At 35.7% G+C, this 18,576-nt stretch overlaps 1 protein-coding gene across 3 annotated transcripts in view; it reads left to right on the top strand.

Moving 5' to 3' along the window:
* Positions 1-18,576, top strand: part of hdac4 (histone deacetylase 4) — a 238,410-nt gene that overhangs the window by 137,554 nt on the left and 82,280 nt on the right. For all 3 annotated transcript variants that reach the window (XM_043249636.1, XM_043249637.1, XM_043249638.1), the window contains 4 exons: positions 8,150-8,394; positions 12,410-12,560; positions 14,631-14,751; positions 17,648-17,766. In XM_043249636.1, the coding sequence (XP_043105571.1) occupies positions 8,150-8,394; positions 12,410-12,560; positions 14,631-14,751; positions 17,648-17,766 (636 nt within the window). The remainder of the gene's footprint in view (positions 1-8,149; positions 8,395-12,409; positions 12,561-14,630; positions 14,752-17,647; positions 17,767-18,576) is intronic.

The following is an 18,576-nucleotide window of genomic DNA, read 5'->3' as shown; positions in this document are numbered from 1 at the left end:
GGAGCAGGGATGGAAAACCGAACAGGCCTGAAAGACCCCATCACGCTCTCATGTTTTAAACCAGAGATCAAACTAAATATATTCCTTGTATTTTATATAAAGATGATCAGACTTTTTAGAGCATAGACATTCTTGCAGTGTTTGCGGAAAACTTTAGTTGCAGTACATTTTTACAATTTATCTCCTTTCTTGAGTATAATTAAATTGGTGGTACTTTTAGTTGAGTAAAATAAAACTAAAGTATCAAAATTACAAAATCAAAAGAACAAAACACCATTGGAGAAGAGAGCGAACTGGCTTTTCAAAATGCTGGGGTGGAGACCTGCGCTTCAGCCAATAACGGACAGGGCTGACTGGGTGCAAAACCAATCAAAACCTCCAGCTGTGGGGGCGGGCCTTTTTTAAAACTGCGCTTTGTTTGACTTTCAATCTCCTTTTAAATCAGCATAGAGTTTCAATATGTTACTGAATGTGAAACTCAGATGATGGTTGAACGCTGTTATTAAATGGATGATGCAAGAACAATGTAAATTTCTAAAATGCATGCAAACAGTTCAAATGAATGGTAAAAGTCACCCTCTTTAACAATGCAGGTAAACTAAATGTATGAATATTAACACCAACACTAACAACAACATTGAAATAAGAGTGCGTGCATCTGGCTGATAGATGAACCACAATTTATCTGTCAATCAGATGCATTTTAAATCACTTTTGTGTGTGCATGGATGTGTGAGCACATGGGAGCAGAAATTAGTTGTTGGACCAGGCGATTTGTTCATTTACAAATGAGATGATATGAATATTTTGGAGGGCTTAACACCCTCATGCGTATTTTATTCATACGCGAAGATGGAAGGCTCTCTTGCGCAGAAAGTCTAAAATGTCGTAGTAGAAATAATATAACTAATAACGTGCAGAAAATCTCTGATGTGGACAAAGACATAGCTGTAGCTAAAAAGTATTTTTTAGGCAATTTCCAGCTAATAAATATAGTATATGAATAATGCTAATTGACATGACATTTATTACAGTATAGAAACTATATTGCCATAAGAAATCCTAAAATTGTTATTGGGAAAATACTAATGTTTGGTTATTGTCCAACACTGTATTGTATTTCTTAGGTACAGAAAACAGCGCATGAGTCTTCTTGTGCTTGAATGGTTTAAGGTCATATTAAACTGTGCACAAAGGAATCATAATTTAAATTTTATAACAATTAGATCTCAAGCATATTATTCCAAATTTGGAATTTTATTAAACATACATTACAGTACATGGGTGTTATGGGATTGTGGTTTAACTTAAAAATAGAAAAATAATACTAAAGTATTTTGTAACGCAGTAACTTGAGTAGTTTTTCAGCAGATTACTTTTTTACTACTTTTTTCATATTCTTTTCAGTACTTTTACAGTAATTATTCCTTAGGTAGCAATACTTTTACGTAAGTACAATTTCTTAGTGCTCTGTCCACCACTGGTTATTTTCCCTTAGTCTTGTTTCCCCTGTAAGGCATCTCATGTATATTTGTTACAATACACTACTGTTCAAAATTGCGGTCAGCTTTTCCTTTTTTTTTTTTTTTTTTTTTCCAAAGAAATGAATACTTTAGCAATGATGTGTTGAATGGATAAAAATTGATAAAGACTAGGGCTGGGTGTAGTGACCTAAAATCAAAACCTCAGTTAATTGAACACTTTACCTCGATCATTTTTATAATCATTAATGTTTTGTACTGTAAATATATTCAAGATTTTTTTTAATTATTTAAAATTATTTTAAAGCACAGCACAGCACAGAATACCTACTCTGCCATGTTGCAGTCAAATGCAAAAGTTGCCATGTCTGCCTGCTACTGTAAACAAACTCTCGCAACGCTTGCCCCGCCTCCGGGGTCTTCTCATTGGTCCACTGTTTTGAAACTGACGAAAAGATTAAGATTAAAGGATTAAATTTTATTCATCACAGAAATAAATTACACTTTAAATGATAACGTAAAATTGGCATTTTAAATTGTAATAATATTTCACAATATTATCGTTTTTTTTTCTGTAAAATCATTTTTCATCAAATCAATGCAGTCTTTACAAGAATAAGAATCTTAAGATTTTTTAACAGAAAAAAACAATTTTATATTACTATAACAATACAGTTCCTTTAAGGTGCTATATGTAAGTTTTTGACTTTTCTAAATCCAAAAAAATGAAATGTTTGTAGATTTTCTTTGATAAATAACTCTATAGCCAGTAATTCTAGTGTGTGTTCCGGGCAGGTATGCCTTTGTTTTTGCAATACCCATTTCAGCCACTAACTGTCAATCTTACATACTGCACCTTTACGTTTAACATCTCTTTTAGTTTATTAAATAGATTCGTTTTTAAGCTTTAAATATTTTAGTGGTAGAAATCTGAAAATGATCGAAACATTGTTTCTCTGAAGTACTTTCTCTATGTATTTGTGGAATCCTCTGAGGTTAACGGCTCATAGCGCGAGACGCTGGCTGTACATGTTGTCATGCACTGCGTGAATGGACAGCCAATCACGTGATTTCATTGATCAGCTATTGTGAGACAGTAACCTGCCAACACACAAGCATATTGACTCCTGTGTAATTCCTACGAAGCCCCAGGGGAAACTGAAAAACAAGTGACTCATGCCATTTGTAGTCAATGTTTATGGACAAGATGGCTATTTATAGCGGCTTCCGTTTAGAATGGGTAAATTCTCCTTCATAACTCTCCCTTTCATTCTCTCTTTCTCCTTTTTCATCTCCTTTTCTGTTAGTGACTGTGTTTTTAAATGCGTATGGAAATGTATGTGTCATATCAATCTGCTAACCAGCTTGCCGTACTACAATTAAGGCTATATTCTGGTTTCTAGAATTAATCATTTGGAATCGCATGCGTCTTACATGCCGCGTTTGTTCATTCATGTCTGTGCATGTCCTTTTGTGTAATGGCCACCTCTTTTTCTCCCCTCATTCTTAAGTTAATCCACATTTTGAACACAGTGTGTTCTGGACACTGGTCTGTGATCGTCAGTGTGGCTTGTCTCTCCATGGGATAGAACAAACGCTCCTCTATTCGCCTGAGCGTGGCCTGTGGAAAACCGGGGCTCCTCTGACGTAATCGGCACGCAGCTCTGATGCTTCCCCAACACTTCATTATGCTCCACATCTCAGCAGAGGGTCAGAGGGTCATGCAGGGACAGTGTTCAGAGGGAAGCGATGGGCCGTGGGCCTGGAGCTGCACTGAGCTTCTCAGGAAAGGCCACTGTGTGCTGTTTGGGGGGAAAAGCATGCAAAACGTTGACATTATTAAAAAGTTAACATTTTGATGGTTTCTCGAGAGACATACTGAGTATAGGATACTTTGTGAACATTCTACAAATACTCTTACAGTATACACTCAGTCTAGTCTAGTTTAGTTGTGATATTTCGTTGGCATTTCTTTACTAATTAGTTTCTTGTATTTGTTGTTTTTAATAACCTGTCGGGTTCAGAAACACATCTCAAGCCCCTAAAATCCGCGCTGTTTTGCTGTTTTTGAACCTGAATTTCTGCTGCACTCTGTGTGTGTGTGTGTGTGGCCCTCTCCATAAGTCCTGTCTTGTTTAAGTGAGCGTTATAGAACTAGACGGCATTGTTTTAGGCAGAGCGCTTGGTGCAGTAGAGATGCTTGAACTTGCTCTCAGTAGAGTTGCACCTGCACCCATTTCCTGACTTAAATGTGATGCATAGCTGATGGATAGCAGTGCAGAGTGCTCCCTGTCCCAGGATGCATCACTCCTCACAAGGTACACAGTGTAATGGCTGGCCGCCGCATTCATGGCCTTGGCGAATCAATCTCCATCAGTTCATGCTGTAGAGCGTGTGGGTGTGTATCCGCGTGCGTGTTCGGCCAGCACTGTGCGTGTCAGCAAATCGCCTTTTGCAGAAGTAGTGCTGCAGGGGTGATTATTTCGTTTTACGCTTATATTGCATCATTCTAATTGGGTAGAAATGTATATTCCCTCTGTCCCCAGTCTGTCTCCTATCTGTAACATGTAGTGCCCTGGCTGTTATTAATGTCCTAACAGTCTCCCTAAGTGAGTGCCAAGCGTCTATCCTCAGAGAGCAGAGCAAAGACCGGGATTACCTTAGGCCCGTCGGCAAACTCCTAACGCAAATGTTACCTAATCCTCCCTGTAAGAAATAATTAGACTAGTAAACAAACTGCAGCGCTGTATCTGGGCTTTACTCACAGGGAAGGCTCATCCTGCCTCTGCATGCTCTCTGCTGAGATTGAGGTGCTGACGGAGTGGGTTTTACCGTTCTCAGTTCAGCTGTGCGCCAGTGAGAATTCAATTGAGAATGCTTTTTAAATTCCCGAATTAGAATGTGAGGAAGTAGAATTAAAATGAACAGAAAGTCAGAGGTATTCAAATATTTACCTACTTTAACTAAAAGTTAACTAAAGTTTAAGTTTATAAGCCGGATGGATGGATGGATGGATGGATGGATGGATGGATGGATGGATGGATGGATGGATGGATGGATGGATGGATGGATGGATGGATGGATACTGTTGGTGGTATCTACTATACATGGGTGGAAGGAAAGACAAATGGATTGACAAGCAAATGTATATGTACTATGGATGGGTGGGTGGATGGATGGATGAAAAGATGGATAGATATTGAGGATGATGCATGGAAAGATAAATGGATAGACATGGATATATACTGTGGATTGATTGATAGATAGATGCAATTGATAAATGGATAGAAAGACAGACAGATTGATGGCTAGATAATGTGGATGGTTAGATATTGTAGATAGGTCGATGGATGGATGGATGGATGGATGGATGGATGGATGGAAAGAAAGGCAAATGGGTAGATATGATAGATGGATGGAAAGAAAAATTTTTAAGCATTTGTCTGAGAGATTTGTTGAAATTAATTACCTGTGTTCAATTGTGTTACAATTCAGCAAATTCCTCTTCCTGTTATTCTAGTTCAACTTCTTGCGGCAAATGCAGTTGAAATTCATACTCTTACATTTTAAGGGAGCAACATGTGAACCATTTGGTTTTTTGCCAGTGTTTTTCTTTTCTGAACTCTCATCCAAACTACCCAATTTTTTTTTTATCTAACCAAAATTAGCCTTTGTGAATGAAAGGCATAAAGCAGTATTCATTAATTCAATTAGAGTTTTCTGTTTGCTTGCGCGCTGTGGTTTTCTTTGGCATTTTAATTAGTGCTAATAGTTGTTTGGGGTTTTTTTTGGCCACTGGTCTTTGTTTGGACTGGGCGGTGAATTTCAAATATGTTTTGCATGTCCCCTGACAGCAAAGACACAGATAAACAACACTCTTATCACCGCTTATTGATGCAAAGTAAACGTGCAGGAAGTAGTTCACTAGTTGACGGCTTCCTGTCCAGCTGAGAGCAGACTGCAATAGAGCGTATTGGTCAGTTTTAGGGGGCTGGGCATCAACGGGCCCTTTGTGACTGAGGATTTGCGTCATAAATATGATTTTGTGACATGATTGGGTCAGGATTAAAGGGCGTTTTTTATTCCATTATATCAAATAGTCTTTGACGCTGGCCTTTTTGTGTCCTCGGGGCTTCCGCAGAGGGCTTTTATTTGGTCTGTTGTGGGGTCAGAGGAGCATCCTTGAACTTGTGGCATTCGGGTCATCGTGACGTCCCATGAGTGGAGCTGACACTTGACGCATGAATGTGTTCAGTGTTCCCCCCGAAAACCTATTCCATTCACTAATGCACAAATGAAGCGGTCCCATGCCAGCGGTCTGGATGTAATATGGCCGTGTACTGCAGACCACGTCTGCTTTGTTCACCTTGGCCTAGTTTTAGCCACAAAAAAGAGCTAGTATGCTACAGAGATTGTATAAATAAAGCAATGCTAATAATAGTAAAAATCCTAGTTTATAGATTTGTGGGTTCCTGGGGTAGAAAAAAATTACCGAAAGACGATACCAAAGACAATATATGTTATTATTATTATAAATTATTTTTCTAAAATAGCAGATTATGTTACGTTTAAATCGCGTTCCAGTAACTGTGCTGAAAAACATCACACGAACTTGTGTATATTGTTTGAGGCCGTTTCGCGAATTCAGTCATCGTCCCGCAAAAGCCATCCTTCATTTTTCCATCTGAGACATGAGATGAACAGTCTCTCGCTGTCGGCCCTTCTTGAAATAATCGTAGCGTCTTTCTCTGGCACTTTTAAATGCTTTTACACTGCCGACATTTTTGCTGCATTAGCGCGTGCCTAATTTTGATCACATCGCGTCATTGTTCGACATAATTTAACATCAAGGTCCTCCTGAGCCTCACGCCCGCCTTCCGCAATGCTTGTTTTCCTTCCGCACGTGAACAGTGAATCCATCACGCACGAAACTACGTCATCAACTAGACTTATCGTTTTTATCACAAAGAGATTCTTATCGAGTTATTTCAACGGTATACCGCAAAAGATAAGATATCGCACATCCATATCACGTTCTAAGCTAGAATGAGCAAACTTTTAATTACAATTTTTATTTTAGTCGGTTAATGATGTCTTACTTACTGTTGTGTTTAATTTCTTGGTTCATTTCACCTACAAAACCTAGTTTTAAGGTTGTAAAGTCACTTATCAACACATGCATCCTCGCTGTGGAATTTAATTTGCGCAGTTCCTTGCTTATGAGAGAGATCGAAGAAGATGGCTCAAGCCAGGCCTCTTCCTTATTCCAGTGACGCTGTTTGCTAGTAGTGAATCTGACCAAGATCTGTGGTAGGAACATGAGCTTTCTTTCCTCTGTTTATTTTGATGGCTGCTATGATGCTGACGCAGTACTGTACTCTGCGCGCACGTGGAGGAATGTTCAAGATGGTTTTGATAGCACAGTTGCTTTAACTCTCTGTTTTTTTTGGTGCAGGCATCATGTGAACTTGCTCTAGCATTTTCATTTTCGAACAAGTGAAAAATCCTTGATACTTATCTTTAAATAGATGAATGAATTCAATTTTACACTGCTCTCAGTTAGGGCTGCACAATTTCGAATCGCAATTACAATTACGCCTGCCACAATCATGCAATCGTTCAAAGTGGCAATTAATCGTTCATAATCCACTTATGTTATTCTGTGTTTTTAAGATGTGTTCTTTTCTTTCTGGATGTTATCTTAGGGGTTTTTGCATCGTTTTAGTTTTACGTTTTAGTATAGCATTATAATACTAAGGCATATTTAAACTTTTTTATTTAAAAAAGAAACCAATCTGACACGCAGTCTTGGTATTGTAGAAAAGTAAAATGTTTTTCAGTTATTTTCATCTGCAAAATATGGCATTCTGTTGTTACAAGCAATGGTATAAACACCATTTAATGTAAATTTTCATGATTGTAATTATTATCATTGCAACTACAATCAAGGGAATAATCGCCATAATCGTGCAGTCCTACTCTCAGTATACAATTATAATTTACATTTATTAATTTACCATGCACTTTTAAACAAAATGACTTCGCAATAAGCAATTCATAGTTCAGATAAAAAAAAAATTCTGATTAAATAAATTAACAGTAAATTGTGTACATGTTTTTATAAACTATGAATGACATTTGCAACATTTAAATAAAAAAATGATGAATTAATTTAAATAAATTACTCCACATTTTAGGTAAGGATGCATATATATATATATATATATATATATATATATATATATATATATATATATATATATATATGCTTGCTTTAAAATAAATTCAACCACAAAAGAAACCACAATAATATATGTGTGTGTACAGTAGTATGCATGTGTGTGTGTGTGTGTGCATTTATGTGTCTATATATTGATAAAGTAGATAGTATATCATATTTAGAGAATGACAAATTTGTATTTATAAGTGAAATGTTCATTTGTTTTAGGAATAACGCCTGTGGTGGTAATGGTATATACAAATAGTCTTTGTACACATTTTTTCTCATAAAAGTGACTAACCTCTGCGACTCATTTTTGAAGCATAAATGTGACGTTTGTGTGAATGACATTTGAATGTTGAAGCCGCTTCAAAAGCTTTAAGTACTCTCTTTGCTGTATAGTTTGCGGTTTCCTGATTTATCGAGTCTCTGTTCTCCGTTTCCGCAGTTGATGTGAGTGCGGCGCTGCCACTGCAAGTGCCGCCTTCTGCCATCCCCATGGACCTGCGTGTGGACCACCAGTTCGCCCTGGCGCCGTCGGACCCGGCCCAGCGCGAGCAGCAGCTGCAGCAGGAGCTTCTGGCCCTCAAGCAGAAACAGCAGATACAGAGGCAGCTCCTGATCGCAGAGTTTCAGCGGCAGCACGAGCAGCTCTCGCGCCAGCATGAAGCACAGCTGCAGGAGCATGTCAAGGTGAGGAGAGAGCCGCTGACTCGGGGTGAGCGGCTGGGAGAGCTGCGGGGAAGAGCTGTTTGTGAAGGTCCACCTGGATGTTTGCATCACCTTAGATCCGCAAGAAAACAATGGATTTTTCCTTTGGCTTTGCATTGTTGCAGAAAATAAGCTCTTTGACTTGACAAAGGTTATCGGTTCTTGCATGAATTTTGCTCGTCATGAGAATCCTCGCAAATAAAAAAATGTTATATATTTTAAAGACTGAATGCAATCAGCAGAAGTAAAATGCTAGAACCTCGCCATCTTCCTGATGGATTTAAAAAATAAATACAATTGTAAGAGTAAAAACACAGTGCCCCCAACACCCTCTGTAGTCCAGTTTATTGAGAATGTTCGTTTGATCACGTTTTGAAAAATGCATTAAATTGTTGAAGTTATTTGATTAGCATCATAAAAACAAAGATTTAAATTAAACATTCAGGATAAAATAAAACATTCCAATTTGTCCTGTTATTTAAAAATTCTGTTGAGATTTAATTAAAACATTCAAATGGAATACGGAAAAATGTAAACAGTAAACGTGGAATTTGTAAAAAATAAAGCTTAATTAAAAATATATGGTTTTGGTTGTTTAAACATGCTTTCTTATTTAGAAAATTTTAAATGAATACTAAATGCTTAAATACATACATAAAAAATTTTAAATACTTTTTTTAAGAATTAAAATGGAAAAAATAGAATGCAGAATTTATTTATTTCATAAGGCCCTATGCATTTCTGATGTATGTTATAGAATAAAACGAAACAAATATTTTGAACCCGTGTTCCTCACAAACCCTGGGAGTGCGACTTGTTCAGGTTTTAGGATTTCTGTAGCATTCCTGCGGCGCTCTGTACAGCTTTAAATCAAAAACCAGTACAAAATATTCAACAGTTGATTTTTTAATACCATCGATCAATGTTGAGTCTGGTACGGTGTGCCTATATTCAATCACACATTCAGTTTGAAAGCTGCGGCTTCCTGTGATTCTATCTATACAGATAGAGAAGACGTAAATAAAGCCTTATTGATTACGTCTTATGATACTTTTATGGTGCCTGACAGTCGTAGTCACTGAGCTGTAGTTGAGCGCTATTTAAATATTACATGTTCCATGGATACAGTAACAGCACACGGGTTTAGGAGAGTAAACGACAGAAGTTTGATTCCGTTCCTGTAAAGAGCTCACGACGCTGATGTTCTTGTCTCCGTTCCTCCCTTCCTTCAAGGCTTCCCACGCCTTCTGTCTTCGATTTTCCATTTCTTTGCGCGGATAGTGAGGAATGGAGTTTGTTTAGGTATTGAACGTTTGTTGGCGGGTACGATCTGTCGTGTCTGTGGTTTCCTGAGGCAGCCTCCAGACTGAGCTCTCATTGTGAGTCCGGACGGGAGGCTGCAGTCGCTGTGGGAACTCTGTCCTTGGGAAACACCGGGAGCCTGTGAGCTCAGCAGACCTCCGGCTTTGCTGTGTTGCTACAGCGAGCTCTCTGGCCAATGGGAGAGAGGCGGGCATGAGCGAGCTATTAATAGCCTCGCAGGCTGCGGCCAGTGTCAGAGCTGATCTCGCTGCTAAATGGACAAAGTGGAGTTTGAGCTGGAGTTTGATGGATGCCGTGACACCTTGCTGATGATAGGGAGAGGAGACGAGCGATTTGGGGATTTTCTGCAGTTTCTTACTATAGCTGCGAGCTGCAGAGATTTATTTGTAAAACAGACAAATCTCGGATATTGTCTTTGTTGTTGGATGCTGTAGTCTGATTATCTGGTTATCAAGATATCTGTAAAAATATATGTATATATAACATCTATTTGTTTCTTTGAACTAATCAAATACATAGATCTATTGGCTGATGTAAGAGCTAGATCTTAAAATTTTGTATATTTATAACCTATATCTTATATATTATATCAATTCAGGAAAATATCTGTATTATACATGGTTGTTCCATATTTAAATTAAGTGGAATATTCAATAGTTTACATTGCTCTAAAGTAATCTCTTATATATAGATATTTTGTATTTATGTTATGATTATTCCTTTGAAGTAACTTTTAATTAACCAAGTAATATACATATAATTTATTTCATACAGTATATTAATTTAAATGAATCATTTATATAAATATATATATATATAAACAAAGAATTATATTACACTTGGTTTTCATATGCTTTTATATTTACAATTTTTAATAAAATTTTGAGTGCATTTAGATTGTTATCTACCAGTAGATTTTTTTGTTAATATTTTCATTTATATAGGAAATTAAATCTATTAAATAACATTTAATTTAATGATTTGCACTATTTAATTCATAAAATTCATCAGTTCATCACATTAAACATACTTTACACCGATTGTAACGATGCATTGACCAAACACTACTTTTAAATTAATATTTTAATATTTGGCCCATGGAATTTATATCTTATGTATTATAGATAAATGAATATTCTAATATATTATTTTACTTTTATTTATTATTAAATATTTTCCAACATCAACATAAGGCATCTTTTCACTGCAAAAGTGGAAAACAAGCTGCATTCCTTGTATGCTCAGGTGTATATATATATATATATATATATATATATATATATATATATATATATATATATATATATATATATATATATATATATATATATATATATATATATATTAAACAGTTAATTAATGTTAATTAATAGTTTTGTTTTAGGTTTTTTTCTGGGGAAAAATGTAATATGAAATGGTTGTTAGACCAGTGCATATTAATGAGGAGAGGTAAATGACAAAGCTTTGCCTGATGAGGAAGAGTCTTTGCGGTTTGGTAGACTCTCCGCTCGGCGTCATCGCAGCCTCTAGCCCTGCTCTCTGCCAAGTGACAGACGCCCATGACTCATCGCCGGTGATCTCCCAGGATCTGCATAAAGAGACATGGAAAGTGAGAGGGAAGACTTATATAACCAAAACGAGGAGTATCGAGGCTGAATAGAAGCATCTTCTTAAGTAACTGCTTGCTTACAGACTAGCCGCGAGCTTTATTAGACCCTGTGTCAGCGTTAATGCGATATAACTGACCAGAATCACAGATATCCTCTCAGCATCCAAGCATCAGCTGCACACGGGGCTCTGATATTACCCATCATCACAAGCCAGTAATGGATGTGACTGCTGCTGAGCTGAATAACTGCAGAAGTGGAAATGCAGTTAAAGGGAAATGTTAGATGAAATGGCTGCATTTACAGAGCACAGTGTGAGAGAGATTACCAGCATCTTTAAACGCTCATTTTAGTCAGGGAGCTGTTGAGGTAATTGCTTATGTTAGTTTCATTTGGGGAAAAAAGTGGAATGTCGCTTTTATGCTACATGAAAAGACATCGATTAACACATTCGGGAACTGCTTTTTTGTATTGTCGGTAGTTCCAACAATTGCATTTAGTTATTGGTGGTACGACTTTGAGGTATTTGTGCGCATCTTCAGTATAGAGTCGATGTTAAATGCTGTTTTTGTCTTATTTTGCTACCATAATCTGATTGGTAAAAATATATATATATATATATATTATATATATATATATATATATATATATATATATATATATATATATATATATATATATATTATATAAATATATATTCCACATCTAGGTGGAAGCATAGCATATTTATTGTTGTTTTTCCCCCAAAATCATATTGAATCATATTGTGACATCTGTGTATCGTGCCACCCCTAATATATATAGCAACAGCTGTGTTTTAGTTGCGTCTTAATATTTTTGTAAGGACTTTTTTTTTTTTTTTTGATGATGATGATGATGATGAATAAAAAGCGCAAACTCTTTTGTAAGTGTTTGCAAATTTCATGCATCCTTGCTGAATGAAATCTTTTCAATTAAAAAGTCTTAGGCAGCGTGTCCACTAAAGCGCTTTTGTTAGATGAAAACGCATGATTTTGAGAGTTGATATCAGTGCTACTATATTCGTGTGTTCTTTTTCTTCCCTTCAGCATCAGCAGGACCTCCTGGCCCTGAAACATCAGCAGGAGCTCCTAGAACACCAGCGGAAGTTGGAGCGCCATCGTCAGGAACAGGAGCTGGAGAAACAGCAGCGGGAACAGAAGCTCCAGTTGCTCAAAAACAAAGAACGTGGCCAAGAAAGTGAGTGAAAAACTAATTACCTGACTGAAACACATAAAGGTCTATGATTTATTAGGCTAATCAGCGCTGTGGCTTGGATGTCTTTTTCAGCATTATAATTGCTTTTCATAACCAAAATTAAAAACTTGTCTAAAGTAGTCGTATGTCCATATTGTTAGACCTTGTAAGACCACGTAACTCACCACTTATGTAGATGATATAAGTTTAAGTCTGACCTGCATCACTTCCATCTAACCACCTGTTCTCCTAAAATAAGTGGACATGGCAACCCTTTCAAGAAATTCTGTAAAGTAGCCTTCCAAAAATAAAAAAAACAGCTGTAAAGATAACAGTAGCAATATATCACGATAACGATGAGCAGTTATTGCAATTTCAAAAGTTGTGTATACATAAACCTGTAATTTAGGGGCTTCATTGTCATGTTTATATGCAGTTTTCACTTCTAAAAATTTACTGTAGCCGTGTTTTCAGTCAAAGTTGTGAATTTAGCTAAATTATTTTATATTTTTTTATATATCTCATGAAGCTTTTGTGAAAGAAATATACAAAATATACAAATGTGCATAAAAATAGGTTGATGGTAAACATATCTAGTGTTTGTGTGCTATGAAGTCTTTTTGGCAAAATGAATAAGATTATTGGTCTGGTTATGCCATTCTATCACGCAAAGTCACATTACTTTTTTTTTAATACACAAAAAATGTATTTTGTAAATGCATTTCCATTGTAGTTTATCTGTTGGATAAAAGATGTAATAACATGTTTCTTTAAATGCACATGAAAAACAATCTGTTCACACCTCTGTGTTTTCTTTCGTTGTTTGAGCATTAAAATAGGTGTGATGGAAAACATAATAACTAGTGCATCCATGGCCTATTAAGTGTTTTTGGCAAAATCAATGGACTAATATTTTTACGTTTATTAAAGACTAGAATGCACTGCGCAATTTTTTCTCCCCGATTTTACAGTCTAGTTGATGCTAGTTGAGGAAAGCCATAGCCAGTCTGCAGATTAAATCTGACAGATTCCACACAAAAAAACGGTTACCGTATCAAGGTTACAGACTCCGATTTTAAGCTTCAGACTCTGATTCTTTCCAGTCGGAGGATATCAAACATGCTTGAGATTCACAGCCGAACAAATTTGTTTTTAATGCATCGTGCGTCTCCTAGCAACAAGTCGCATGCGAGTTTGTTGTGGCCGAACTTTAGAATTCTGCTTTTGTGTGATGCCCAGCTTTCCTTTGTCACTAAGTGTATGACTTCTAGTGTTTTAAATATCTGTTCGGAAGTCGTGTGTATTCCAGCCTTAGGTATATGGCGCGCAATTTAATATTTAGCGTTTCAGGCATGAGCAGTATTACCGTTGGCATATGCAGTAGTTGTGTACTTATCCGAGATGCTCCCGGCAGTACAGTACAGCTGGTCTATTTTTATCCGTCACTGTTGTTGTTGACATGGCGGTCACCTGTTGCCTGCGAGGAGCGCGTGTTGTCTGCCATACACCAGCCGAGGCCTCTGGGGACATGTTTACAGACGAAGGGGAAAGGTGGTAATTGAAGGAAAAGCTGTGAGAATTCATCCGTCTGATGTGTTTCTTTGAGAGAGGGAACAATAGCGAGAAAAAAAGATGTCTTTGTTTAACCGTGGCGGTCTCGAGGGAATTGGAATAGAGAGTTTGCTCTCTATTTAAGACCAGATGAAGGGGCCGTTCCTCTCAGATGTGAAGAGATATCTGAATCGAGTCGGGGCTGCAGTGGAAGAGCTGTTTATCGACACCAGAAAACAAGTGTCAGCCTTTGTGGTCGTGATCAATTGGGCTCTGTTCGATCTTCTCCGTCTCAGGCTATTAAGAGTTTTTTAAGAGCATTTAGAAGACGAAATTACAGCACTGCAAATTACAGGGTTTAGAAATGGCGGAGAAATTGACAGTTTCAAATGCATAAAACCCCTTCCCGAGGCTTTTAAAGAAATCTAGCGGTACGGCGCGGCTAGAGGCTGAGAAAATGGCATTAACGTCCCGCTGCTTGACTGTTTGTGATCTTCCTGAACTGTGGGCTCTGATCGACAGGCGCTGTGGCGAGCACTGAGGTGAAGATGAGGTTGCAGGAGTTTGTCCTCAACAAAAAGAAAGCGCTGGCCCAGAGGAGCCTCAACCACTGCCTGCCCAACGACCCACGCTACTGGTACGGGTGAGTATCGCAAGCTGATCGGTGCTGGTGTTTCAGAAAGGACTTCTTACAGGTCCTGATTACATCTGGCTTTCACTAAGTTTACAAACATGTTGCTTATTGGTTTTGGGAAGTAAATAAATATATTTTATATTTGTGTGTGTATGTATATTTATGGTGTGTGTGTGTGTTTGTATGTATATATATATATATATATATATATATATATATATATATATATATATATATATATATACTGTACAAATGTGTGTGTGTGTGTATGTATGTGTGTGTGTGTATATATATATATATATATATATATATATATATATATATATATATACTGTATAAATTAAATATACATTTAATTAATTGCATCCAAAATATACATTTTTATTTACAAATTTATTTATTTTATATTTAAATGCAAACACATATATATATTTAAGAAAGAAAATTGTATAATATATATATATATATATATATGTGTGTGTGTGTGTATTATTATTATTATTATTATTATTATTATTATCATCTTATTTTATTTTTATTTTATGTTCCTTTAAGAAAAATACAAATTTGCTGTATTTTGATTTGTATTGCTTTTGTCTTTGCATATTTCTGACCAACAGTCCTGGTCAGATGTGTATTTTCTATGAAAATATCATAAAGAATATCTGATTTTATTCAGCATGTATTTTTGGGGGGGTGGGGGCTTTCACTTCATATTTGTCAGCTGCACCTATCACAAAAAAACAACATTTTTATAAATCGTATCTATTCATTTATAAATTGATCGATCGATTGAACTTTAATTTTGTGGTTTGGACTCATTTATAGCTGTATTTAGGCTGATATCAGATTACCTAAGACAGATATTAAAACCAGATCAAAACTAAGTTAAACATCCACGTGCTACACAAAGCTGATGCCGAGCGTACGGTTGTTCGCTTGCGGCTGTATGCCGAAGTAAAACCACGTTATGTAAGTTTCTACTTTGATTGATTAACAGTTCTGTTTCTCTCATCACCACACAAAAGATGTAGCTGGCTGTCACCTCTGGGTTCTTGAAATATCCGAGCAAGTTTTAATCGAGGAGCTTGTCATGTGTGAAAGATAGCGGTGAAGAGGAGGTGTGTGTCGGTGTGTGAGGGTGTGGATGTAAATAGGGGTGTGTTTGTGTGAAAAACATCAAGCCCACCTTTCACACTTCTCATCCGTGAGGCTCGGAAAATGGAAAGAGAATATTCCTCGTGAAAGAGATGTTCCGCTGCATGAACTACTTTTCAGAAGTTTGAGTGCCAGTAAGATTGGTAACATTTAATGCTAACTGAGGCTGGTGTTTTTTTTATCGCATTTGATCTAAAATACAATTAAAACATTAGTAGCAATTGTTGCAGTATCTTTAATTTATATGCTACTGATATATATATATATATATATATATATATATATATATATATATATATATATATATATATATATATATATATATATATATTGAATGCATAATATAAAATGTATTCCTGTGTTGACCAAGCAAAATTTTATAAAATTCTTAAATATTTTTGTTTATATTAAATAGCGTATATTGTTTTATTTATGTTTGCTTGCTTCTTTATATTATATCTATTTGTAAACAGTATATGTTTGGTAGGCCTTTAAAGTAAATCACATTATATATTCACATTCTTGTTAAATATTTAATTGTAATTTCTTTATCTAGAACTGCAGCTTACCAACATTTCTGGTAATTAAGTAATATCTTAATATTATTTTTAATTGTTAAAATGTTCTGTTTAATGTAATTATTTTTTATTTGTTTTTTTATGCATTTAGTTTTTGCTGAATTATTTATTTATTAGTATTTATCAGAATAAATTTTTATTTTCAAAAACTGACATTTAGTTTTTTTAAACAAAAATCATGTTTTTTTTTTATTATGCTGTCATGTTTTTATTATGTTGTACTGTGTTAGTTAATTAATTGGAAAAACGTTTTTTTTTTTTTTATTGTTAAAAATATTTAAGTTTTCGCAAATGAACTCTTTAAGTGAAGTGTGTGTGTGTTTGTGCATATTGTGTATATTATATATGTAAATACACATAAATATTTGTATATTTATGCTTACATTTTCAAACTAAATATATTTCATATATAAAATCATTTTTCTTTATTTCATAAATCAATCTGTATTAGAATATACATAATGAATATGCACAGTATACTCAAATATATAATGTAAAGAAAAACTTTTATTTTGGATGTGATTAATCATGATTAACCTTTTTAAATTTCTCTCATTTAACTTCTCTCATTTCTGTAAATGTTTTATTTTATTTCTTTTATTTTGATTTCTTTACATCTTCAGTTCAATTCGAATGAACAAAATTAAATATGACTGACCTCAAACCTTTGAATGTTAATACATGCTTCAGCCGATTGCTTCCTCGTTCCCCTGATTACAACATTTGCGCTAGGGTTGACCGAGAGTGAGTCATGCCTGTAGCTTCCGTGTGCTGTTAAAACAGATCTGGAGCTCTTGGCCTGTGCGAGATGGCCGTACGGTGAGCCAGATTAAATTCTCGGGTCTGCGGGGAAGCCAGCCGACCTCAGATGCCCCGCTGCAGTTGTCTTTCCCGTCTAAAAGGAGCAAATCCCTTTGTTTTCGCAGCGCTTTGATGGGCTAGCGTTGATATTTTTGAGTCCTAAAGTGTGTAATACTCAAGCATGTTTATTTGTAAACAGAAAGATGTCCCGCCGGCCGCGCTGAGGCATTATGGGTGATCCGAGTTTGCATTCCCATTAGTTGGCAGAAAGCGTCCCGCTGCTGGGAATGGAGAGCAGCTGTGTGTGGAAACGTCTAGAAATGCACATATTTGAGTACCTATGTGTGTGTTTGTGATTTGTTCCACAGGAAAACCCAGCACAGCTCCTTGGACCAGAGCTCGCCACCTCAGACAGGGATTTCCACTTACAACCACCCGGTGCTGGGAATGTACGACCCCAAAGACGACTTCCCGCTCCGCAAGACGGGTAAAACTAAGCCCCTTCTTCTCAATGCGTCCTGCCCTTGTCTTTTCACTTTCGCCTTTGGTTGCGTACACCAGTTCGGGTTTACTTATTCAGAGCCGGTTCCAAAAGACGTGGAACAAACTCGGTGACCTTTGCTTCCATTGACGCTTGTGGAAAGCGGTTTTTCCTTCTGTAGACGCAGAAGCCGCTTTCTCACACTCACACACAACTGAAAAAGATTGCAAGGTTCAACGGCAGCAAAAGGCGAAGCAGGGTTTGAACAGGTTGAAGTTAATTAGCAAAAAATGGATATAATCGAAGATGTCCTGATTGATTGATATTATATATATATATATATATATATATATATATATATATATATATATATATATATATACATACATACATATATATATATATATATATATATATATATATATATATATATATATATATATATATATATATATATATATATATATATATATTTTTTTTTTTTTTTTTTTTTTTTTTTTTTTTTGGCTTTTTTATTTTATGTTCATTTTATTTTTAATAATTTTCTATGTGCTTTTGTCATTGTGGTTTTTGTTATTATTCTTGTATGCAGTACGGTTTAGGTTTGTTCTTATTTCAGTATTAGTTTTAATATTTTTTTTTCATCATTTAAAAAATATATCCCCATATTCAAAGGAATAATGAAGAAGAATTACTATTAAGTAAATAATAATAATAATAATAATAATAATAATAATAGGTAAAAGAAAAAAACTTTAAGCTAAAAATGTTAAACTAATTTAAATAAACCTTTTTTAGAATTTACAGTTTAGATAT

The sequence above is a fragment of the Puntigrus tetrazona genome, chromosome 9 (assembly GCF_018831695.1).
Source record: "Puntigrus tetrazona isolate hp1 chromosome 9, ASM1883169v1, whole genome shotgun sequence".
Lineage (NCBI taxonomy): Eukaryota > Metazoa > Chordata > Actinopteri > Cypriniformes > Cyprinidae > Puntigrus > Puntigrus tetrazona.
The sequence above is the reverse complement of the archived record's forward strand: the minus strand, read 5'-3'. Positions and strand labels throughout refer to the sequence as shown.